The 26,353-nt window shown below is 42.4% G+C and overlaps 1 protein-coding gene across 1 annotated transcript in view; it reads left to right on the top strand.

Moving 5' to 3' along the window:
- CACNA1C (calcium voltage-gated channel subunit alpha1 C) overlaps nucleotides 1–26,353 on the top strand; it is a 681,102-nt gene that overhangs the window by 338,306 nt on the left and 316,443 nt on the right. Inside the window, exon 4 of the mRNA XM_054988003.1 lies at nucleotides 11,549–11,688. Within this exon, the coding sequence (XP_054843978.1) occupies nucleotides 11,549–11,688 (140 nt within the window). The remainder of the gene's footprint in view (nucleotides 1–11,548; nucleotides 11,689–26,353) is intronic.

Below are 26,353 nucleotides of genomic sequence, written 5' to 3'. Positions count from 1 at the left end.
GTTGCCAGCTCCAAGTTGGGAAATTCCTGGAGATCTGGGGGGTGAGACCTGGTGAAACCTGGAGAAAGTGGGGTTTGGGGAGGGAAAAGATCTTGGCATGGCATAATTCCATAGAGTCAACCCCCCCAAAGTAGCCATTTTCTCCAGGTGAATTGATCTCTGTGGCCTGGAGACCAGTTGTAATTCTGGGAGATCTCCAGCCACTACCTGGAGGCTGGCAACCCTAGCCTTTGCCCATGTTGCCATTGTCCTGATTGGCTTTCCTGCTGCTGGCACTGCAGGTTCCCAGGTGAGCATCTTGTAACTCCTGAGTAAATCTAGGGGTGGCTCTGGCAATGGGATTGGGCATGCTCCCAGACCACATCACAAGGCAATCATGAATCAGCTGCTGAGATTTTCTAGTGCTAAGGAGACTCTGCATCCAGTAGTCTCCTTAGCATCCCAAATACAAAACCAATCAGGTATTTTTAAAATTATGTCATTGTTTTCTACCTTAAATTCTAGTATGATCGTATGGTTTGATATTTCATAGGCTTCTTTAGTACATGTTAGAGGGGTTGGTATTTTACTGAATAATATTCTCACTACGGAATTATATTCTCCCTTCCAAGCATGTTACAATTTAAGTGTGACTATGCATTGGAAACTAATTGCCTAATTTACTGAGCCCTTGGACATATATAATATATGGACCTGGGGATCACCTGTAGCTTGTCAATCATTCACTGTTTTGCTGGTTCAAACAGTGTAATGCAGTGAGATCCAGTGTGATGTAGTAGTTATGCTATCAGATTTAAATAGTGAAAAGATCTAGCTTCACATTCCCATCTGCCACAAAGCTCACTGGGTACCTTATGAAAAATAACCTACCTAAGAATGGATACTGCACTGACCATTTTGAAAGAAAGTTGGGTCAAAAGGAGGAGAGAACACAGTTGACCATACTGTGGTCTGAAAGATAGTAAATTGGTTCTTCACAGGTTCTGCCCATGACTTGCAGGACTCTGCCCATAATCTGACCTGTCAGATTCCACCAAGCTCAACCCACAACACACAATATTCTTCTTGGTTCCCAGCAGTCTTCACATAGCTATCCAATAAAACACTAGAAGGCTGCTGTAGCATAGTGGTTAAGTTGGGCTACACAACAGCACTCTACTGGTTTGAATCTCACAACTGCCATGAGCTCAGCCGTGGCCTTGGGTAAGCCCCTCCTCTCAGTCCCAGCTATCTTGTAGGGATAAAAATAACAGACTTTGTTCACTGCTCTGACTGAAGCACTAGAAGGGCAGTATATAAGCACAGTTATTATTATGATATATGCCTCATTTATTATGGAGAGAATTTCCCCATTGTTCAGTGCGAATCCAGTTTGGTTGGAGCTTAAAAGGCAGGATGAGGGTTCAGGTCACAGTAGATGACAACACAGAAGGCATCTCCTCCTTTGAAATCTCAGTCCATTTGCTGAACCATTTGTCATCCTGAAGGTGTTCTTTCAGTCTGTTGTGAAGAAAATCTGCCAAAATTCTCTGTGAAAGTTTCCCCAGCTGTGAGTATCCTCTTCACCCTCGAGTGTAATTGCTGGTTTGCTTGCAACATTGGCAATTAACATGGATTGTTTAGAAGCTGCAGCTCAGATCTTGATATCTAATTTTAATAACTCAAACCTTACACCATGGATATGTAATATTAATAAAGGTATCTGTGGGTGAGGGAGGAAGTATCCTGCAAATCAGCCAGGAGATAATGAGTTGGTTTAATTAGTAAATTGGGAATCGCTTATGGACACGTGGCCTGCCTGATCAACAATATTACTAACCAATTAAAACCATTTGCTTTAGCTTATATTTTCATTTTTCAAAGATAAAAAATGAAAAGAATTGTAGGCAAAAAGCGAAAAGAGAGCGATTAGAATCTTTATTATCCCCAAATTCTACTTATATGAATTTATAATGTGTATCTATGCTCTGCCTTGGGTCAAAGAAATCCTATTAGCATTCTCATTTACCTGAATGTTTCTATTTTTTTAAAAAAAATCTCATTGGGTTAAATGAATTTGTATTATATACATATTCACAGGCAATATCTCTGTTCATTATGAAACATTCACATCCCTGCTTATATATTCCCTTGAGTTTTCACAATTCTTATCTCTTGCACCATCATATGTTTGTGATGGCTTCCATCCAAGGGAGATAATTTCAAAATCCATTTAGTCATCCCTATTTTAATAAATATTCTTGATTCAGATAGCCCCTTTTATCTGTATGATGTCTCCTCTAGTACAGAACTGATTGCATTAGGGATATCATATTACAATATGCTGGTATTAAGTGATCCATAAGGGTTATTACAGTGACGGAGAGCCCATTCTGAACAACAGGTATCGCTGCCCGTTCTCCCAATATATGCTCCCAATATACTGTTGTACAGTATGCCTTCCCCTTGGCCTGGCAAGTAGATGGATATAAGCAGTAGGAAGTACTGGGATTGTGTTGGTGAATCTGTGAGATTTTTCATTCCCTCTAGTTCTGTTTTTTCCTTGTCTGCAATGAGCAGCGTGCACAGAATATTAAACATGTCTTCATATTACTCATGGAATGAAAAGGTCACTGGAAGGAGAAAAAAGACCCATACCCCTAATAAAGAGTGAATGAATGAAGCTTTAGGAGCTCTAGGCTTGCCTAGAGATTTCAAGTAAAGGGAAAGTACAAATATCATAAATTAAGTTTTATTTATGAATCTCCCAAGCTTGCCAGATTCCACACCGTAGTAAAGGATCCTCTGCCCCAATCCTCCTCCATCCTCTGCGGCTCTCCCTCACTGTTTACTTGGTTGGCAGGGGGGAAAGGCATTGGGAAATGGGAAAGATAAGCCTGAAGAACACGTGTGCTTCTGCAGCGCTAGAAAATGACATCATTTTCAGCACAATGTGGAAGCGACAGTTTGCAACGTGAGGACCAATTTTCTAAAAATTGGCCCCAGACAATATATGCACAGAAACAATTGCTATAGGGGAAAAAACCCATATGTTAAAAACGTAAATTAAAATATCATAAAATGCCTAATAGCATAAGATATGGAACTGCTTCTGAGCGATCCAGAACTTGATAGAGTGAGCTGCATATCCCATAGAATAGGAGTGCACGCTCAAACAATTACATGTTCACAGTCAACCTTGACTGGAACTAAAAAGGCTATATTGTGAAGTATGACATCACGCCAGAAAAGCGTTTCTTTGAATGCTACCTGTGCTCTACATGTATAATATGTTAATAAAGAAAATATTGCAACTCACCCTAAGTCTAAGTCTCCAGTACACTCCTCCAAAGGAAACCAAGCCTGGTACATGTAGTCCCTGGTATTTTTTGCTGCTTCACATAACACTATTAAGCAATATGCATATACTGCTTTCTACTAATGTACTCTGGATGTTTTGCAGTTTAATATCTAAGAGACATTCTAAGAGCCATATGAGCCATTTTAGCAGCATGCTTAAAAATGTTAAGGTAGCAAACATAAGTTTGCAAACATATCTTACAAGTAGTTGTCACAGGAGCTCTGCTGCCTATTGAACAGATACCAGGGAGCAAACCCAGGTTTGCTTCTGCATAAAATTTGAAATTATCCATGTTGAGACAAAATTCTTCAGTAAATGCTTCAGTAAACTCCATGCCCCTAACTGGCTAGAGGACTGCTGGGTGTTAAGCAAGCTGTGCCACAAGAGATGGGCAACAAATTTTAGGTGAGTTGCTGGGAGCCACTGACAACCAGGACATTTTTCTTTAAAATTCTAACAACAAAATAGGGGAACAGGTTTTGAATAGCAAAAACGGGTGGTGGTGGAAAGATTAAACCTCCTGTTCCTTCCCTGCTCAAACCCGAGGCAAATCAGTAGGTCTTCATTTTGTCTGAGCAGCCTGCGCTGCCGAACTCCCAGTGTTGCAAACCCTGAGACGAGGATGCTTCCCCCACCGCATAACAGGGAATTTGAAGTGCCTGGTGGATTCTTCATATTCTAGGTATTATGAGATAAACATACTTTTTTCAAAGGGTCTGTTGTATGTTTCATTTACTACTGTGAGCATGATTACTGTACAAGTTGCTTTAACAATTACTGATAACTGGACTAAAGTAAGTGAAGTGCTTGAACACTGAGAGTGTGACATAGAAATAATATTATTAATATCCAGAGAACCAATTCTTTCATTTAGAAACCAGAAATGTTACAGTTTATTATTGCTCATCTTTTATCTTTCCAAATGTTCAGAGGCTCAGTCATGAATGATTACACACTAGCAGAATTGGTAAATCTCCTTTTCAAGTGAAAAAAGAGCATAGCTTGCAAGCTATGGTCTTGGGTACACATGTAGTACTTGGTGAAGTTCTTGGAAAATAAGACTGTTGTACTTATATATAGGAGCATTTGGAGAAAATGAAGAACTCTACCCAAGCCATCAAGGCTGGAAGCCTTCTGCTACGGCATTTGCAACCATTTTATGCAAAACTGTTTTTTTTTTGAAGTGATAAATTTGTGTCTGTGTTGTCTTGCTTCAGTTAGCAGATGGGGACTACTGACTGTTAGAGAGAAGAGTTCTAACATAGATTTCTGTTGGACTTTTTGCAAGTGTCCTACGCTCAGTCATGAAAGAGTTAAATTGTTGTTCTGTTTGTTTAGTCAGATAGCTAGTTAGCATAGGACCACTTAGGCTTCAAGAGAAGTTCCTGCCAGAGAAAGTGGGAGTCTTTAGTCTTAATGAGGGAATCCAGGATTGTCTATTGGATGAGCCAGTTTATTTGAGGGGGGCAATTAGCTAGCAACATATACTAAGGTTTTATTGCTCTTTGTTCAGTTGTCTGCTACTACAGTCCACTTCTACTACTTCACTAGACCATGCAGTCTAAGTTTTTCTTTCTCTAGGACCTAGTTGAGAGACTATCAAGATGTAGTCAGAAATTGTTTGTTGTTTTTCCTACCAAATGTACCCTTTTTACCCTATTATGTAGTAAAATATTTTTATAGAGCTAGAATCACAGAAGTCTGTCTACTTATTTCCATTGCGCTACTATCAAACTCTGCAAACTTAGATCTAATTGCTGTGCAACCGCCAACAATTTCTCCCTGACACGTTAATTTTCTCAGTGCAGGGATTTTTTAAAAATAGAGGGTGATTCAATTATATCATCTTCCACTTCCCCTCTGTAGTAGTATTGCTCAGATACAAGCTTAACCAGCTTTATGAGAACAGGACTGTCATCAGGGCTTTTTTTTTAGGGGGAGCGTGGGGGAACGGAGTTCCGGAACCTCTTGAAAATGGTCACATGGCTGGTGGCCCCGCCCCCTGATCTCCAGACAGAGGGGAGTTGAGATTGCCCTCGGAGAGCAATCTCAACTCCCCTCTGTCTGGAGATCAGGGGGCGGGGCCACCAGCCACGTGACCATTTTCTCCAAGGGCAACCCTCTGAGTTCCACCACCTCTTTTCCCAGAAAAAAAGCCCTGACTGTCATCCTCATTTATTAAAACACAGAGTAGATTGGGTGTGGGACTCTCTCCAGTGCAGAAATAGACTGAGTTGTAATCTGGAGGATCAAATCTCACCTCAGCTATGAATGTACTACATAGCCTTTAGGCTCTCTCAGATTCAGCCTCACGTCTTTGGTATGGAGATAATACAAAGCATGCTTTGAACCTGGAAAAAGTAAATAGTGGTGGTGGTTGTTTTAATCTGTGAAGGAAAAGGCCTAATGCTCAGAAACTGATACTTTTATTTCCTTATGAAAAATCAACCAGTCCATCCCATAGCCATGAGTGCCCCAATACTAGATCACAAGGAGATTACTTGGAGTGCAACATGTTGTCTGTAAGAGAATTGCTGACAAAAGCCCTCCATTTTCTGCAGTGACAATTTGTTCTGGTTAAAAAAGGAAAACACCTAAGAGTCATCCATAGAGTTTTATTCTGCCTTGTGATGGAGTAACGCTCAAGTGAAATGTCTCCCTAGCAACAAAGTGTGTTTTGGACGTGACCCAATATCAACAAATCTGTCTCAACATCTGCTTTATAGAACTGAGCCTATAAGCACACACATCTGGCTTTGTAGTGCTAAAGGTCAAAGTTATTAATGCTAACTGCAGCCTTGGGTCAATATATTCACACGAAGTATATCCTTGTCATGGATTTGTTGATAATATACAACCAGAGACATTTACTTCCATTTTTTCTTAGACAACTCTGTCACAAGTTTCCTCCCATTTACAGACTTGTTTTCCCAGAGCTGGAAAATCTACATTGCCTGCCTTTTGATTTTTTTAAAAAAAATCTGTATCTGAATTTCTGCTGCGAAATCATACAAGTTACCATTGCATCAAGTAAATTGAAAATTTGTAACATTCCAAATACTGAATATTTTGAAAGAATTGGTGAGCATAAATACTAGTTTGAAAAGATTGCTAATTATATAAGGTTTACATGAACATGGTGCCCATTTGATAAATTCTGTGAACAGGTTGGCTCATAATACAGTCCTAAACAGTGTTATATGATTCTAAATCACTGAAGTCAATAGATATAGAATGGCATAACTTTCTTTGGATTATGCTAATAAAAAGTTCTATTGTGGTTTGACTCCTAAATGCACTAAAATGTAAAGCAGTAGGACATTTTAATGTTCCAGGACATTCCATTGCTGACCTATGAGTGGCAGTCCTCAAACAGAGAAGCTTCAAGGGGAATTACAACACAAGATTGATGAACATGAGTTCGTTCACGAATTCAGAACAACGGGTCCCCCAGGGCTGAACAGGGACATAGGATTCTTATTTCACTACACATGCTAATTTTCTGCATTTCCTCCCTTTCTCTAATCAAGCTGATTACATTTTGCATTGTACCATTGCATCCTGACTCCTCCTTTGCAACACCCCTCCCACTTTCTGACTGGGATATAAGAGCTCAGGGATCTCCATTCCTACTTTTATGTGATGAAGGGAGCTTGACTTTCAAACATTTATACCTGGAAAATCTTGTTGGTCTTCAAAGGCCTACTAGACTAAAATCTTGCTCTTCTGCTGCACACCAACATGGCTACCCACCTGGAAATAACTGTAGAATGTATGTACGTACAAGCCTTGGTTTATAGCCGCCTTGGGATTGGGGTCAGCTTCTGCTGCCACAAAGTGAGCTGGCAGCACTGCTACATTAACTTCTGCTCACCCTGCACTCAGCTGAGCCAAGCCTAGATTTGCTTTTCACAGAACATTTGCAACTGTGTCAAAATCTGTGATTGTAATGATGTGTGAAATGCTGATCCAAGCTCATCACAATGGATGGCTTTTTGCAGGACTAGCCTGGAGGCAATGCAGCTCAAACTTGACTAAAAGCTCTGGCAGCCACAGCTTTAACAATTGTGTGAATGTGAGCGGAAACAGACGTGACGAAATACCTAGATTCAACTCGTGTTCTCTTACCTAAAGGTTTGTCAGGAAGTGTAGGCGTCCTTGCAGCTTAAAGTTTAGCATTTACAGTGCAAGCGTCCTTGCAGCTTAAAGTTTAGCATTTACAGTGCAGCTTAAAGTTTAGCACTTACAGTGCAGGCGTTCTTGCAGCTTAAAGTTTAGCATTTACAGAGCAGCAGGGAGGGAAGTGCAGGCGTGGGGCGCCTTTCCTCTCACTCTCAAGGTGCATCATGGCATTTTCCCTTCCCCTCACCCAGCCTGGCCCTGCAGAGCGACGCCTGGCTGCACCGGGAGACTTTAAGCTGCAAGGACACCCGCACTTCCCTCTCTGCTGCTCTGTAAATGCTAAACTTTAAGCTGCAAGGACGCCTGCACTGTAAATGCTAAACTTTAAGCTGCAAGGACGCCTACACTTCCTGACAAACCTTTAGGTAAGAGAACACGAGTTGAATCTAGGTATTTCATCACATCTGTTTTGAGTCTGTGCCCAGAGACCTTTTTTTTCTGGGGTGATGGTGGTACGTAAATCAGAATTCCATAATAATAGTGTAGAGGATAACCAATATAGTATGCATTTTACTATACTTTCTTTTTACTGTATACTTGTCATGGTACTCAGGGCCGGGGCGCCCATGGAGGCCAGGTAGGCGGTGGCCTCAGGGCGCAGGGTGGTGGAGGGGGCGCTGGAGGAGGCGCGGGGGATGGGAGCGTGCACCACGGAGCTGCAGTCTCCCAGCCCTCCCGCCCCGTGTTGCCGCCACCGCCAGCACACGCCCCCGGCCGGGCTCAGCAGCCGCGGGCAGGTGTCTGCGGCGGTGCAGGGCAACCGAACGGGAGAGCTCGGAGGCCACCCGCGTGCTGTCCCAGCCGCCCGCTAAAGTGATCGGGCCGGCGTGCGTGTGCACCCATGATGATGTCACACGCGACATCATCACGCAGGCCAGTGCAAGTGTGTGCACGCGCATGCAGGGGCGCCCGGCTCTCTGGCTGCTGCGGGCGCCGAAAACCCTGGCGCCGCCGCTGATGGTACTACAGATACACAGTGGGGCAGGTTAATAGTTGTATTGACTGATTGTCACAGTGTGATAAGTTTGCGATAACTGCTCCATTGTTATTAATTATTTATGTATTTTAAACAATTCTATTCCACTTTTCTGCCCAATTCAGGGTTTCCAAGGTGGTGAACATTTAAAAAAAACATTTCGAACATTGAAACAAATATAAACAAATTTAAAATAAAGAAAACGTAATATATACACATAAAAACAAACACATAACACACACAAACAGAGAGCTAAACTACACGAGATGCCAGACACATGTCTGGTTCCTGCAAGTTTACCTGGGAAGTGTAGTCATCTCCATCCCTTCCCACATAGAGGGAAAGGAGACTTGAGCCTCCTGAGCTCAGAGCTCTGTGGGAAGAGATGGTTGAGTCTAGCATCTGTGGTGGTAGCAGCCTCAGCAGCTCTTTCTGCCACTACCAGCCACCTGTCGGCTTTGGGCTTGGCTCTCTTCAGGATCCCCTCACTGACTCTTATCCTTCCATCCTTCTGGCCCTGCTGCTGTGACATACCCCCACTAGGGTTTTCCTCCGGGAGCGCGAAGGTGTGTGGGGTGTGTGTGACTACACTTCCTAGGTAAACTTGTGGGAACCTGACACTTGTCAGGTGTCTCATGTAGTTTAGCTCAGAGAGGAGAGTTAATAAGTGTTAGTGAGGAAACACTGAACTAAACAAGAAAGTGTTCTCTCATTGGCAGAAGAAGAGGATAGAGATGGACCAGACAAATCTACTGGGGAGAGGGGCTCGAAAGTTTTAGCATAATAACCAAGACAACCCTTTCTGAGGTTGCCACCCATCTGGCCTCAGATGGCAGCGGCACCCAAAGAAAAGCCTCTGAAAATAACCAGAGTAGTCGGTAAAGTTCATATGGGAGAAGGCAGCCTTTCAGGTATGCTGGCCCCAAGCCCTATTGGGCTTTAAAGGCACCTTGAATTGGACTCAGAAGCAAATTGGAGGTCAGCGTAGATGGAACAAAAGTGAAGTGATATGATCCCTATGACCCACTCCAGTCAGCATTCTGATCAAAGCATCCTGTATCATTCTATGTTTTAGAAAATTGGTTTGCGGTATGTGTGAGAAAGAGAATTCCTTGGAAATTTATTTGCAGTTCTTGAATAATTGTGGATAATGATGTCTGAATAACAGATTGCTCACAATTGTTCCTCCCAAAGCCATTGGGAGATTTGTGTTCAAGGGTCCATTCAGGTCACACAGAATGCCAGTGAGGCCCTCAAGCCTGGCCCACATGTCGCAAGAAGTTGAGAAGCCTCCTCCAAAACAAATTAGTAAATGAAAGTAGTAAAATATCTGTAGGGAATGTGTATGTATACCCAAGCAGCTAATAAAACAGAACTGGAGAAGATACACAAGAATGAACGAAGGTGAATAGGAGCCGGAGGGCAGATTCACATGGAAATTTAAACACACATCAAGCCACCTCATTCTAAAAGAGACCATTGGTCTATCAAAGTCAGTGCTGTACACTCCTAGAAGCAGGAGCTCCTCAGGGTTTTTAACTTCACCTACTACTTGATTCTTTTAACTGGAGATACCAAGGATTGAACCTGGGACCTTCTGCAAGCCAAGCAGATGCTCTACCAGTGAGCCACAGACCCATACTGTACCAATGATACATAACATTTCAAGGATGTCTAGTTAATGTTTAGACATTATATCTGGGTTTTTAAAATGTTAATTCAGGATCTGTAGTACTGTGTCTTCATTTCCAGTTGAGTTAGTCTTCCCTTCCCTACTGCCACTGCCTTGATCTAGATCACACACGCCACAGTAGCTGCTTTTTAAAGCCAGACTCTATGTCTGGATTGGAGTGTGAATCCTGAAACTCTAGAGCTGCATGTTGTTTTGCCCTATGAACCTGAAGAAGCTTTAAACTTGCTTAGAAGCTGTTACTTATACTCATGGACAGTAAACAGACCCTGCTTTTTAGGCAAGATTTTTTTTTCCAACCAGGAACATTTTCTCAGCTAGCAGGTGAAAATCACTGTGCTCAGCTGGAAGCAGAATTGCTTATCAGCTGAAATAAATTACAGTGTTCAGTTAGCAAAGGCATAAGATCACTGAGTTGAACTGGATCACTTAACAATTTGGCTCTTCTGAATAACACTGTCTTAACATCAGGACTTTTTGGAAACCTTGACTTCATTGCATATACAGAGAACTCTATCCACTAGTCTTACCATCTGTCAAAACAATGTTATTAAGAGGAGCAGCCTAAACTTTCAGTGATCCAACTCAACTTATTGATTCCCTGTTTCTTCTTGTCAGTATATGATGAAATGTAAATTTTTACTTGCTCCTTTCCTTGCTTTCAAAGACAGATGGGATGAGAATGAGCTGGTGCAGAGCATGAGCATACATTCTCTGTATCTCCCTGCACGCTAAACCGTTGTCACAAAATACAGTTCAGTGTTTTCCTGGTTCCAAGATTAGAACTTTTATCTATGTAGTACTAATATTTTTGGCCACCCACCCCCTTTTCAATGAATGTAAGTTATATTCTTTAAAATATACGGAGTCACAGCCTTCATTTTAGAAGTACATACTGTAAGTGAACTTTGGCTTCCACTTGCCCAGTGGAATGACAGAGAAAGCTGGGGAGGCTGTTGTTGTCATGAAATCTTTTTCCTAGTGCATACAAGCTTTAGCACAAGGCTATGCATGTTTACTTAGAGGTAAATCCCATTATAGTCAATGGGGCTTACTCCCAGATAAATAAGTGTAGAATTATAGCCATGGAATGCAGTCCCATGCAGAGGTACTCTAGTCTAATCCCATTGATTTCAGTATTGACTGTTAGTGTGACTTCAGCCATTGATCTTGGATCTGATGTCTATAGTGGGCTCATTATATGGTTTTAGATAAGTTTCTCTGCATATGATAGAGCCCTCCTTTATGTGTCTGTCCTATTCACAACTCAAAAATGGGAATTTGTAGGGGTATTCTGCATTTTCTCCCAATATACTGAGTTAATTGCAATGTTTCTTGTTTTCTTTTGTCTTCTCTGCAGGAACGAGTGGAATATCTCTTTCTCATAATTTTTACAGTGGAAGCATTTTTAAAAGTAATAGCATATGGACTTCTCTTTCATCCTAACGCTTACCTCCGCAATGGCTGGAATTTACTAGATTTTATAATTGTGGTAGTAGGGTGAGTATTTTTGTCTCTCATCTGTGTATTCTTGCTCTTGAAGCACAGAATTTCCATTGTAAGATGCAAGAGAAGAATTTGTGAAAATCAATGTTTTCAAAAGGAAGACTTGTAGAAAGTTAGCAGATGAAGTTTTTCTGACTTGCGGTTAAACCATCCTGTACCCATTAAAATCAGAAGGCTGTAATGCTTAGGACAGCATTGTCAGTGTATTTACAGCATATACATGTATTTCAGAGTCTGGCTGTACTCTGGCTCTCCAAAAAGAAAAAGAAAAAGAAAAAAGATTTCTCAGGATATCTTGGAACAGCTTATGGCAATCTTTATTATGAATACAAGAGTGTTAAGGTGAAAGTATGCTGGCTGCAAGAAAAATATCTAAAATTGTACAAAATGATATTGTGAGCAACATTTATAGCTATAAGAAGGGAGTGATCCAAGGAAATGTTTGCTAAGGGGCTGTGGAGGCTTTTTGTACACTGGGCTTCCCTTGTCTTTGATCAAACTAGTTTTGGGAGTGCCTTAAGGCTGTGCCTCCCATTAATGTCAAGCACATCTTTGAAAAGGTGTGCCAAAATGGTTGCAATGGTTTGTTCATTTCCTAGACCCATGCAAAAAAAGAAAACAAATCTCTGTTCATGGGAGTATTTGCTAGGCAGACATTTGTATTAAGTGCTTTGACAGGTTATTTACTTGTTTCTCATCCACTTTCTTTAAATTGTCACTGGAGAAACTGCCATGAACTAGTTGGAATTATGCAATCCAAATGATGTCCCAGACTTCCTGAAACTCTGCAGCAAATGAGATCGCAGCAAAGAAACTTGAAGAATGGAAGCAGGTGGCCAGGAAGGGCTGGGATTTTTTAAAAAAAACAAATATAGATTTTTTTTCTAATTAGGTCAATCCCTACATTTTCTTGATTAATTTGTGTTTCCGTGTATCTTCAAAGGAACTCAGAAATGTCTTAGTCAAGCAATCCTGTGATGAAACCATATTTCCTAATATAATTTGCCTAGAATTAGCTTCAGTTAGGTTAAAGTAAATTAAGTGGCAGCTAATTTTCAAAGCCAGTTTAAAAGAACATTTTTCTCAGAGATAAAAGGGGGCAATAATTAGAGTGGGAAATCTATGTGGAATTATTAAAGAGTGAGACTCCTTAGCAAAAAGTGTAAGACCACTGGAAGTGAGCTCTTCAGTCATACTAATGGCTGACGCTTGCAAATTTCACAGTGGCTCAAACCAGGGCTTTTTTTCTGGGAAAAGAGGTGGTGGAACTCAGTGGGTTGCCCTAGGAGAAAATGGTCACATGGCTGGTGGCCCTGCCCCCTGATCTCCAGACAGAGGGGAGTTTAGATTGGGGGCGGGGCCACAAGCCATGTGACCATTTTCAAGAGGTTCCGGAATTCCCTTCCACCGCGTTCCTGCTGAAAAAAAGCCCTGGCTCAAACACTGTTTTTCCCCAGTGTGGGTAATTCCAAATGGTTGTTCTGTCAGTTATAGGAATGCCAGTTGCCTGGTTGAAGCAGTCAGGCATTCCCTCCTGCCCTTGATCCTGGCAGCAGGATTGCCGAGAGTCACCACTGGGCCTTGGACAAAAATTCCACCTGCCCCTGATCCAAAACAAAGATCATAACAAAACAAATCACTTGGCTTTCTTTTGCTATGAATATAATAGCAATCGTTCATTAGGTAGGAAACTTTAAGGGGAAAGGGACAGGATTATTAAAGAATAGATTTTACTTAACTTATGATTTACACAGTGCACATTGCAATAGGATGCGGTGCAAAACAAACCTACAAACTACAGGAGTAAGCAGAATCAGGCTCTCCAGCCAAGGGACCTGGCCAGGGTGATATCAGTTAAATGTAGGGGATGCACAGGTTACCTGGGAATAAATCCCATTGAATTTAGTGAGATATCAGTCTCTCTCAAAAAGTACTAAACTGCAAAAATACTTCAACAATATTTCTACCAACCTGAAACAAAAAAGCAAACTCACAACAACTTCAGAATGCTTAATGGGGGAAGGAAAAATTGGGAGACGTGAATTGGTTTTATGGTCCAGGGAGAGGAGACAGGTAACCAAGTCTCCGATGGTGCTGTCTTCCTGCATATGCACTGACTTTAGAAAGTGATTCTAGTTCCTGGTTGTTGAAATCCAATTAGTCCCAGCAGTCTCTTCCCATTCTATCCCATCCCCTCTTCTCTTGCAGCTGCCTCCTTAAAGAGGAAAAATAAAGCAGGAGAGCAGGAGCAAATTGGGCAACTGGAATTATTCTAGAAATGAGTTCTAGAGTGGTCCATTCCATGCTCCTGATCAGGTTGAAGGTACAGATCCTTAGTAGACCAAAGGGTACAAAACTGAGATTTTTTCCACATGGGGCTTTTTCATCAGTTCTGGCCCAGAGGGGTGTGCACCCCCAAATGTTTGGGTTTCCTGCTTTGAGTTTACCAAGAGCAGGAAAAAAAATTGGGTAAACCTGAAACCCAAAGTGGCAAGCCATTTCAGGTTCAGATATTTAAGCTGATTCAGGATTATTAAGGAAGATTTGGTCATTGTTTTCAATGGGAAACGCTGCTCCCCCGCTATCCAGGGGCCTGGGGGGGCATTTTCTTCCCTAATAATACCAATTTTTCAGGGGACCCTCTCCCAACTCTCCTCTCAAGACTGCCCAAGTTTCAGGGAGATTGGACTTCGGGGGCATGTTATGGCCTCCCAAAGAAGGTTACCCCAGCCACCACTGATGTCAGGCCTGGCTAGAGGATTCTCTCAGACTCTCCACTTCATCAAACACAGTTGTATGAGTTAAAGGTCTTTATTAGATATTGCTCCCTAGAAGTGCACTTGTACATAGTAATTGCCTGGAATGCCAAAGCAAAGTCTTCCTCGAGAGGTTATACCTCCAGTCCCCTCCCCCCAGTTCAAACAAGAGTCAGTTGAAGTCAGCGAAAATCCTGAAAGAGATGCAGAGCTTTTTCCCAAGGTTAGTTCCCAGACATTCAGTTCCAGCTGCACTGATAACACCACTCAACCCAAGCAAAGCATAGCCAAGATCAGTGAAGGAAGAAAGCTACACTACTACCCATCCCCCCCAGTATATATACATTCACATGTATGGCAGGCAGGCTGACTGGCCTGTCTGACAGCCAGTCTCCATTGTTCCCTGTGGGGAAAATAGGGGGGGAGTTCCCAGGAGGCTGGGGGTGGCATTCTGCTAGCAAAATGCACCAAACATGCAGGGAACCTTCTCCCAACCCTCCTCTCATGGCCACCCAAGTTTCAGGGAGATTGGACTTCAGGAGGCCATGTTATGGCCCCCCAAAGAAGGTCCCCCAAGCCGCATTATTCCCTATAAGGACTAACTTCACACCAGATTCGGTTTCGTTTTCTCGGCCATGTCGGACGCTCCTCTCCACAGGTCCGAGAGGAAGCGCCCGAGCAGCCTGGCCGGGCGACTGATCTGCGAAGATTAGCCCCCAGGACTCCCAGTGAGGGAGGCAGGGTCTGGGACGCGGCAGGAAGAGCCCCCTGAAATTGATGCGGGGGGTAAATTGCCCGTTGGTCCCTATGGAGGCCGGCAGATGTGCGCGGCACCTCGAGTGCTGCCGGGCCATGGAAAACGGCAAAGAGCAGAACTAGGTGGAAGCCTGTAAGTAAGCGAATCCCTTCTGTTATTACAAGCGCACGCGAAGGAGTGGTGGGATCTGAAGCTAAGAAGGCTCGTTCTTCCCCCTCGCTGAGTTTCAGAATTTGGTCGGCGCCCCCCCCCCCTAAAATGGCAGCGAAAAAGCAGAGTCCCGCTTTGGGCAAGTCAATCTCGGCTGCCCTGCAGGGGAAAGGAGAGTTGCTCGAGAACTTGGTGAAGAGGTCGGTTATCGAAGCCATAAAGCCCTTTGTTGACAAGCTGAATGAAACAGATCAAAGGGTGGGCTTAATTGAGAGCGAAGTGAAAACCATTAAGGAAGCAGCGGGGGGGGCAGAGAAGTCTGCTCGGGAAAATACGTCACTCGTGAGGGCAACGAATAAAGAGTTAAAGCTGGTGGAGAACCAGCTGATCGGGCTACAAGTGGAACGAACACAGACAATTTTGCGCCTCCAGAACGTGAAAGAGGAGGAAAATGAGGATTTATGGGGTCTGGCCTCGGAACTATTGGCGACACCCACGAGGGCAACTAAAGAAGAGGTAAAAAGCGCCATTTTGGAAGTCCGTCGGGCTTCTTCAAAATATGCAACGAAGCGTCAGCTGCCTCGCGAGATCGTCATCGATTTTTCATCTAAGAGGATCCGAGACACTATCCTATACAACTCATACAATGCGGATCTGGACTTTCTGGGTAATAAAGTTAAGATACTGAAGGACGTCCCATTTTTAGTTCGGAAAAGAAGATTTAAGTATAAAAAGTTCGCAGCTCTTCTGAGGGAAAGTGGAATAAAGTATAAATGGCTATTTCCGGAAGGTATCTGGTTTAGTTACAAAGATCAAGCTTACAAGATAACATCAGAAGATCAACTAAGGGATTTTGAGGACAAAAATCAAGAATTTCAGCAAGACACCAAGCAAGAAGAAAAGGATTTGAAGTCTGAAGGGGGGGGAGGGAACGAGCACTGCGGTTGCAGTTGCTCAGAGAGAACTGCGTCCGAGGCCCGGGTGGGGGGGAGACTTAATTTGGATTGTAATCTGTATTTTGCAAGGTCAACCACTCCATCAATATCTTACAAAGTTTTAATTTTTTAATAATGGCAGTATGAAGGGAAAGCATTATTTGTAGTGTAGTGTTGTTATATGTTGCTGTTTTTTTTCCTTTCCCTGCCCCCCTTCTTTCCCTCTGTATTGTTAGTTAATGTAGGTAATAAAAAAAATGAAAAAAGGACTAACTTCACACCAGAGAATCACAGTAAGAAAAATATGATTAAAAATACACAAAACCATATGAAGCAAGTGAGTGTGCAATTAGAAGTAAACTAATGAACAATCCCCCTCAATACAACCAAACTGTGATGAAAGGGGAACAACTTCACTGCAAAGAATCATCCATTGAATTCAACCCAAACCATGTGGCGAAAACAAATGGGCTGTTCTAGGAGGCTGGGAGTGGCATTTTGCAAACAAAATGCACCAAACTTGCAGGGGACCTACAACTACCTGCCCTCTGAAGATCACACAAGCATCATGGAGACTGGACTTCAAGGGGCCATGTAATGGTCCCCCAGAAGAAGGTTGACAACCCCAGCCACCTAGTTTGTTTCTATTGCAGGAAAATCCAGATTCCCACACAGTAGAAACACATCGATTGTGGAAGCAATGCACTTCCACTTACCACCCACACCCCAGGCAGCCCAACAGAACCAAACCGAAGCCCCCCAAAAGCCCAGCACCCCCAGAACTAGCTAGCTAGCCAGCCAGTTCTCATTGTTCCCTATAATTGGAATTTTCAAAACTTATTTTCTCAGGGGCACTTATGCACACATCCCTGGGACAGCCAAACCGAACCAAACACCACATGCTCCAGTGCCACTCTCCATTGTTCTCTATGAAGACCAACCTTCACATTGGAGAATCACACCAACACACATTCAATTTAAATAAATTTAATTTATTAGATTTATGGTAACAGCAGCCATTAATGTTACATTAACATTTATTACATCAATATTAAATTATTAAAAAAGGGACTTCCAACACACACACCCAACGCTGGCTTCAGGCTGAAACTATGAGATTCTAGGGGAACCCAACGAAATCTCTATGTACAGCAGTAGCCTTCATCATGAGCCAACGTTACTCCTATGCCAAGACAGAAGAAACCAAACTGAATGCTTAAGTGTGAACATCCATCTTCAACAACAACCATACATAAGTCCTCAGCCCACCCACTGAGGAAACTGATGAGAGCACAACAGATCCACTGAGGAAACTGACGAGTCCTCAAAGCCCGCAGCTCGGGACATTTTTTTTAGTGCAGATATAAAAAACAGTCAGCACTTCTGTTCAAGTCCATCAAAGTGTAGAATTAAAGAATCAAAGCAGTATGGGGCCAGAACCAATGAATCAAATGGATCCAGTCCTCATGGGTTGAATAGCAGAAAGCCCAGTGTAAAGTTCACTACGCAGAAGAGGCCTGATTAGATCTTTTGGGAGCAATTCTAAGACGATCTCCTTAGGAGAATGTCCTGTTTTATTCAGTGGGGCTTACGCCAGTTTTATGTTTCTCTTGCATATGGACTTTTAAAAATGTAACATATAATATTTAATCACATGGCATCATAGCTCCATAGCATGCATTTTAATGGGAATTACAACTGCTTTTCTTCCTTACTAACAAACATTTTCTCCATGTGCCTGCAATATCTGCAAGCTGTGAATTCACTTCATTCATCTGATGAAATAGATTCTAACTATGAAAGCTGGGACTACGATACATCATGGGTTTTTTTAAATGATGGCACTAGATTCCTTTTTGGTTTTGCCTCAACAGAATAAGAGGGCTACTCCTCTTGAATTTGTCTTTTCTAATTACTCAGTTTGTGCCAAGATCTCACTAGAACTTAGCCTAAGAGTTTGTTTTCAGCACAAGCTAAATTAATAATAATGTTTGATTTATATACCGTCCTTCAGAACAACTTAACACCCACTCACAGTGGTTTACAAAGTATGTTGTTATCATCCCCACAACATTCACCCTGTGAGGTGGGGCTGAGAGAGCTCTGGAAGAGCTGTGACTGACCCATGGTCACCCAGCTGGCTTCAAGTGGAGGAGTGGGGAATCAAACCTGGTTCTCCAGATTAGAGTCCCACCACTCTTAACCACCACACCAAACTGGCTCTCAAAGAAAATTACTTCTGGGCAGGCACAGAATGCCTTTTCCTCCACTTTAAAAAACAGAAGTCTTTTTTCTTTCCACACTTTAATAATTCAGTAGTCAATTTAAAGATGCAGAGGAAGCAGTAGGATCACTGAATACTATTTTTAAACCCCTCTGTAAAAATAAGAGTAAAGCTGGATCACACCAGAGGTTTCTCTAATCCCAATTATCTATTTCTCATGCTGGCCAGCCAGATTCCTTCCACCAGTAAGGAATAAAGACAACAGCCACCCCAAACATTGCCCCGCCCCTGAACTGGCATTCAGGAATATACTTTCCTTGAACGTGGAGGTTCTATTTTGTCAACATAGTTAACACAAATTATAGTCATGTTATTAAGCTAGAGTACTGTTTGCTTTGATGCAGACAGGAACTAAGACATTCACTATTCCATGTTTAGGAAGATGAGAATAAACGAGTCTGGAAAGGGGGGAGGGCAAACACAGAAGATTTAAAGAGTGGACAGTGTGGAATGAAAACATGCCAGGTTGGATGATGGGCTTAGCTACATCCCATTTTTCTTCAGCCTCTTTGTACTTTGCAGTCATGGAGAACTTTCTTTAAAAAACACTGGCTGCTTTTTTTTAAAAAAAGGTAGCACCAGCAAACACCACCAATCAGGAAGTCAGACAGTATGTCTGCAGTGCAGAACTGTACAAAAAAAATTTTTTTTTAAAAAAACCTGAAATGCAATCACTGAATGCAGGATTATTCCAGCATTACGGACCCTCAAGAGCTGATTTGGGCCCCAAGAATTTTATCCCCACAGTCCCCCTCTCTTGGAGGCCCTGCCTGGGGGTGGTGGGGGACAGTCCAGGGCCAGAATTGATGTCTTGTGATGTGTTGGTGTCACATCCGCCCTAAACCCCAGAAGTGACACCAGTGCATCTGGTAACACTCTGGCTGTCACTGAAAATTTTATTTCTTGGGGACAGGCAGAGCATTGCCCAGTGTGCTGATGTCACATTCAGATTTTGGGGCAGATGTAATGTCATGCATTGCCAGATGTAATTTCTGCTCATTGTCCTGCCCCCAAAACACCTGGGGATGCCAGCTGGTGGCCTGGCATTCCTATTCCATGACCAGGAAGATGCCCAGACAGAATGGTCAATGAAGAGGCTCTGTCTATTTTTTGGTTTAGTGCTCTGATAGCTCATCATGTGCCTGGATCTGGATGGTCAGGCTAGCCCCATCTCATCAGATCTCGGAAGCTTAGCAGGGTCAGTGCGGATTAGTAATTGGAAGAGAGACCATCAATGAAGTTCAGGATTGCTACACAGAGATAGGGAATGGCAAACTACTTCTGTACACCTTTTGCCTTGAAAACCTTATGGGAGTCTCTATAAATCAACTGCAACTTTACAGCACTTTACACACAAACAGCTCATTGGGTACTACGATTGCTATGCCACCAGGGCTGATTTGTATTTCAGGGCTTCTAGTTTCAGAGTGTTTTCTCCATACTATCTCTACTTCTCATGTCAAAGCTGAAGGCTTCCACAGCATGATTGACTCCTGCTACTGAGTAGTGCATGGCTGGAGGCTACAGGAGAGGAATATAAACAAGCTCACAACCAAAGTTCCTACTTCATATTCATCAATCTGGAATAACCATGGAATTAGGCAAACATTGAAATAAATTCAGTAGCTGGGTCAAGTGACACACAGCATCTCCTCCAAACAAGTAAGCTTATAGGAGAAGTGGGTGATCCTAATTTCAGTCTGTGATTATAAATAACAACAATATTCAATTTATACACTGCCCTTCAGGATGACTTAATACCCACTCAGAGTGGTTTACAAGGTGTGCTATTGTTATCCCCACAACAACAATCCCCCTGTGAGGTGGGTGGGACTGAGAGAGCTCCTAGAAGCTGTGACTGACCCAAGGTCATCCAGCTGGCTTCAGGTGGAGGAGCAGGGAATCAAACCCGGTTCTCCAGATTAGAGCCCCGCGCTCTTAACCGCTACACCAAACTGTGCATGTTCTTAAAGCAGATATTTTGTAACATACATACATTTATTATGGAACTGTTTGTGATGGAGCTCAGTAAAGTTGTGAACTCAATTTCAGAGACACGGAATGTGTGCACTGAGGTTGCCAACGAGCTAGGGAAAAAATAACATCACCTGATAAGTGCTGCAGATCAAAGTGAATTTAAAGCAACAGTAATAGGGACTAAGTTCACACCCCAAGTGTGCACACTAAATATTTAATAAAGTAGTTTGGACTTTCTCCATATTTTAGCTCAGAGAGTCAGAGAATACTTATCTGTTTCATTTGGCACTCCCTCAATGACCCCTTCTTCCTGAGTAGGATGGGGGCTGGAGATCTCCCAGATTTGCAATTAATCTCCAGATAACGGAGATTGGATCCTTGGAGAAAATGGCTGCTTTGGAAGGCGGACTCTATGGTTTTATGTCCTGCTGAGGCCCCTTCCCTCCCCAAACCCCACCCTCTCCTGGGTGCACCCCTGAATCACCAGGTATTTCAAAAGTGTGAGCTGACAACCCTGTTCCTGAGTATATTTTTTTAACTGTGCATGTTTTAATGTTTAAGCATGTTTTAATGTTTTTGGATTGTTCACTGCCTTGGGGACTATAAGCTGGATAGAAAGGTGACATAAAGATGTTTAAAATAAATAAATAAATAATTTAGAAGTCAAGAAAGAAGAGTAGCTCCCCAGCCAGAGGCTTGCAGAGGAGAATAGCTGCATCTGCTCTGTCTGGTCTGGCTGTAGGTTTTTTGCTCTTTGAAGAACAGGATATTAATCAGCCTCCAATCTTGGCCTTCCATGACTCATGTGTGTCAGCTGAATAAAAGGAACACCTACAGATTTTTCTGACCTCTAAGTATGGAAGGTAATCAGGGTTGGGTACACTCTCTCTTTGCTAAAGACCTGGCTAGACTGGAGGCAGAATGCATTTACCTTGCCGCTTCCGATCTAAATATGACTGGACTTCAGCAAGTGCGCACTGTGGCTGATGTGACTATTAGTGTCAGCCATAACTAAAGTAAATAGCTCAACAGCTGTGGCATCATCATTGAGCCTGTCTGCGAAGCATAAACTGCAAATAATGTTTGGTGAAAAAGAGAGTTGTTTGCGTACATGAACTACATGAATCCTTACAAAGCAAAGGGAAGATCAATAAATGCCCCAAATGGATCTAAGGTCAGTGAAATGCTTCTGTAGACGGAAGCATTGAAATTAACCATGTGGTTTTTCATCATGCTTGGACACAAGCCCTTTCTGGTAAAACTTGATCTAACATCCTCAAATAGCCTCTTCATGACAAAGCCATGTTTATTCAGATACCATTCATAAAGCTCTATAGATAAAAATGTTTCCCAGACAAGCACATTATTATAAGACGACAATAGTCATGGCAAGATTGGATGTAAGAAGAACAAGATTCCTTTATTTTTAATAGTTGTATAGAATAGAAATTTCAGCAGGTGCTGTTTTGCTCAGTGTTTTGCTTGACTTATTACACCTGCCCAAATGTCTTAATCAACATGGTGCCTAAAGGTATGGGAATGCTAATCTTTTCATCTGGTCACCCAAGATAATTAATTTATCTTGTTTTTATTTCCTTTGGAGCTATGTTTTGCTTTCTCTTTGGGGGGAGTTAGCTTTGAGTTAATGAACTAAGAGATGGTAGTGGTTGTTTATAAAACTTGTAAAGCTGTTTACCATTATTTTTACTCCTTGTCTTTGGCTGAGAGATTTGCAGTACAATTTTAACACCCTTCTAAGTCCATTGATTTATGAATTTAGCACAGCGCAACTCAGTTTAGGATTGCACTGCTGAGCATTATCCCACTTTCCCATTTAAATCCATGGTGTGGTGTAGTGGCTCGAATGATGCACTAGGATCTGGGTGACTCGGGTTTGATTCCCTGCTCTGCCATGGAAGATTGCTGGGCTGCCTTGGACAAGTCATATCCTCTCAGCCTACCCTGAATTACCAGGTAGTTGTGAGTAAAAGATGGAGAAGAGGAGAATGATGTAAGCTACTTTTGAGTCCCCTTGTGGGAAGAAAGGCAGGATATAAATGAAGTAAAATTAAAAATTAAAAAGATGCTTACCTTTATCTTGAAATGTGTGCTGATATCTAAAGGTGGCCAAGCAGATCTTCCATTTACTGAGTTTTGCCTCTTAGCATAGACAGTGGAAGAAGATGAAATTATGTAAAGTAAGCAATTAAAAGCTTGTTCAGAAGCTCTATTGCACTACTTGTTTATCAGGATAAGATGGATATTGCCCAGGTTATCCAGGATTTTTTCATTCTAGTGACTCAGTTTCTAGTTCTGTTTCCAACTACAAGCCAAACGCACATGATATGGAGCTAGTGCCTAATATCTCAGCCAATCAGGGCTTTTTTTCAGCTGGAACGCAGTGGAACAGAGTTCCAGAACCTCTTGAAAATGGTCACATGGCTGGTGGCCCTGCCCCCTGATCTTTAGACAGAGGAGAGTTTAGATTGCCCTCCGTGCTGCTTGGCTGGAGATCAGGTGCGGGGCCACCAGCCGTGTGACCATTTTCTCCTAGGGCAACCCACTGAGTTCCACCACCTCTTTTCCCAGAAAAAAAGCCCTGCAGCCAATTATAAGGTTTGGGATTGTATGTTACACTGTATTCTAAAGAGTTACAGAGAGTGAGCTGAGTGTTGTAGATTGAATTGGATTTGACCTAGATTCAAATCTTAACTGTGAAGTGAACTGTCGGCAGGCCAAGAATAGAACAACCTTGGAGAGGAGCAAGAAACAGAGGAGTAACACAGTTGTATGGCCTGTTTAACTGCTATCAATAGAGACAATGGCTGCTTCCACACATGTTGGATAATCCTCTTTCAATACGCTTTCGTGAACATTTGTAACTGCTTTTCCATGTGTGGAACAAAAAATCCACTTCCAAAGGATTGCTAAAGTGCATTGAAAGTGCATTATTCAACGTGTGTGGAAATGGCCTATGTGATGAAGCCCTGGTGCAGAGAACGTCTGACAATGGCAGGAATGCTAATTTCACAGTAGTGAAGCTATGATTCAAGGGTGGGTGTACTGGCTGAGGGCCAGAGGATATTCATGTGTATGAGAAATGTGTAATCACTAATTTTACCAGTAGCAAGAATGAATGAACGAGTTTTATATACTTTAAGAAGATGTTTCAAACATCTTGTATGGTGTTTGAAGTTGTAAAACAAATAGTTAGCCAAGACAGTGAGCCCTTATCAATGATTGTTAGCAGATGATTCTGAAACCCTATAAATGTGAGAAGTTGAATTGATTGGGAGCTTCTTCTTAGAAGAGGTTCCTTGCTTGTGACCTGCTGTCTTTAGGATATCATACTTTCTTGGACTCATGTACTTGCTCTCCTTTAATGATCTATGTAGTTATAATGGATGGTATGACTTTCTGTTGATTTAGTTAACGTTAAGAATGCTGGATAATCAGGTTTTAATAAAGGATTAGACTGGAAGCAGAGATTCTATAATTGTATTTACTTGTGTACGATACCCGGTAACAAACCTAAAATGTTACTTGAGGTGTACCTCTCATGAGGAGTTAAATGATTTGCTATAGAAAGCTGACTAGATTCATAAGGCTTCTTAAATACTAGTGTTACCAGTTCTCTGGTGGGAGCGATGGATCCCCCGCTCCCAGCTTCTGCCCCCTGCCCCCACTCACTTGGTCGGCAAGGGGGAAAGTGCGGGGTATGAGCCCAGGAGCTCTTCCTTGTTGCACTGAGAATGATGTCATCCCCTGAGCAACAAGGGAGAGTTCTGTGCGTTTGATCCACCCCCTCAACCCCCTCATCTCCTGGGTTGTGCTCTAGGGAATCTAGGAACCCTAAGTACACACCTATATTCTGAATGAGGCTTGACCAAAGTAATCCAGAATAAATTGCTTGAAGTAAAGGTTGGATACAAATGTAATCACTAATTCACAGGAGTTGTCTTATATTGAGATGGACGTTCCTTTTTAATGAGATGCCTGATGAGGAAACAGTCTCCATGTTTACTGTTTCAAGAATCAATATCAGAGTTTGTGCAGGGATGGAAATGAGCATGCTGGCATGGCTGATGACAAGCCTTCTATAGCCTTTCTACGGCATGACAGAGTAGGAAAGAACTGACGAGAGATGCAGTCTCCCACTCCCAATTGTACTGCAGCAAGGATCTGCAATTTGACACAATCCCTTTTCTGTGTCAAACTGAGCACAATACCACCTGCAGCTTAACAAGCTTTCTTCCATGGGTGCTAGGTTCAGAATTTATTTTGCAAGTTTGTAGTGTTTTGTTTTTGCAGGGGAGCGGTATATTAAAACTTTACAACTTTATTAGAGAGCACTTTTGCAGTGAACTGTGTTTCCAGGCTCCCAAGGGAATGGGGTTGCTGTGCAGAAACGTCATTCATCATCTGGTGAGAGGATTATGTTTAGCAGGCAGACAGAAGTAGCTGAATAGGAAGCAGAACATTTTCATAATGCACATGAACTGGTCTGCAGGAAATATTCAAAGCCAGATCTGGTATCTCCTGTCTTTACAAGTATTATCCAATTACAATGAAGAAAGAATATTTCTCTGCAAATTTCATCTAATTAATCATTAAGGCATTTTTTAATTTCAAGGAGCTTTTCATGGGTTTTTTTTGGGCATTATTATGTCAATTTAACACAGTCCTAAATGTGTACTTTGCAATATACCCTATTGAGTTATACTCAGAATGAAGCCTGAATCTGAACAAATTATTCATTTTATACTGTGGGTTGCCCAACACTCTGTGGGACCTGAAGTTCTCCCAGACTAACGATTGATCTCCAGACTGTAGAGATCAGCCCCACTGGAGGAAATGGCAGCTTTGTAGGACAGCCTATTTATTTTATTTTATTTGTTTTATAAAATTTGTATCCTGTCTTTCTGCCTTCACAAGGGCCACCAAGGAGGCTTGACCTTCTAGTGGCAGCTTGATGTTGCCCCCCTCCAGCACTTGCTTAAGGTGGTGGGGGAAACTGGGGTCCCCCTTGTAGTATCACAGCATCACATCTGGCATGAATGAGAAGTGATGTCAGTGTATCAGGGTGACATTCTGGGTGAATGCTATAGCGTTGCTATGAAGCCTCTCTCCTCTTCCCCCCCCCTTAAATGGCACTAGAGGGGTTTTTAAAATCAGAAATAAAATATTTTATTTAACATAGAGGGGAAAGTTCAGATGAAATCAGGGCTGACAATTTCAGAGGTAACTCAGTATAGGTAACTCTGAGGTAAAATCAATATATGCAAAGGTGGTGGTTGTGCATGTGGAAACCAAAAAGAGTAAGAGAATACTCAAAGAAAATGTGATTGGGAAACACTGGAACAAAAGTGTCTCAACATAAAGATTTTAAGCAACCATATACTGATGTATTGTCGAAGGCTTTCACGGCTGGAGAACGATGGTTGTTGTGGATTTTCCAGGCTGTATAGCCGTGGTCTTGGCATTGTAGTTCCTGATGTTTCGCCAGCAGCTGTGACTGGCATCTTCAGAGGTGTACCAATCCATATGCAAAAGAACCTCTACAGGATACAGTGAAGCCTCCCTCCATTAGCATTCCACACCCTGGGAAACTCTTACAGGATGACTCAGCCCAACCCTACCTTCCTGAGTAGATATAAATTACCTGCCAACTTCTTTTCCACACTGTGACACTGAGAGATCTCTATCTTTTGGTGCTACACCTCTGAAGATGCCAGTCACAGCTGCTGGCAAAATGTCAGGAACTACAATGCCAAGACCACGGCTATACAGCCCGGAAAAT

Source organism: Eublepharis macularius, chromosome 9 (genome assembly GCF_028583425.1).
Source record: "Eublepharis macularius isolate TG4126 chromosome 9, MPM_Emac_v1.0, whole genome shotgun sequence".
NCBI classification, from domain to species: Eukaryota; Metazoa; Chordata; class Lepidosauria; order Squamata; family Eublepharidae; genus Eublepharis; species Eublepharis macularius.
The sequence above is the reverse complement of the archived record's forward strand: the minus strand, read 5'-3'. Positions and strand labels throughout refer to the sequence as shown.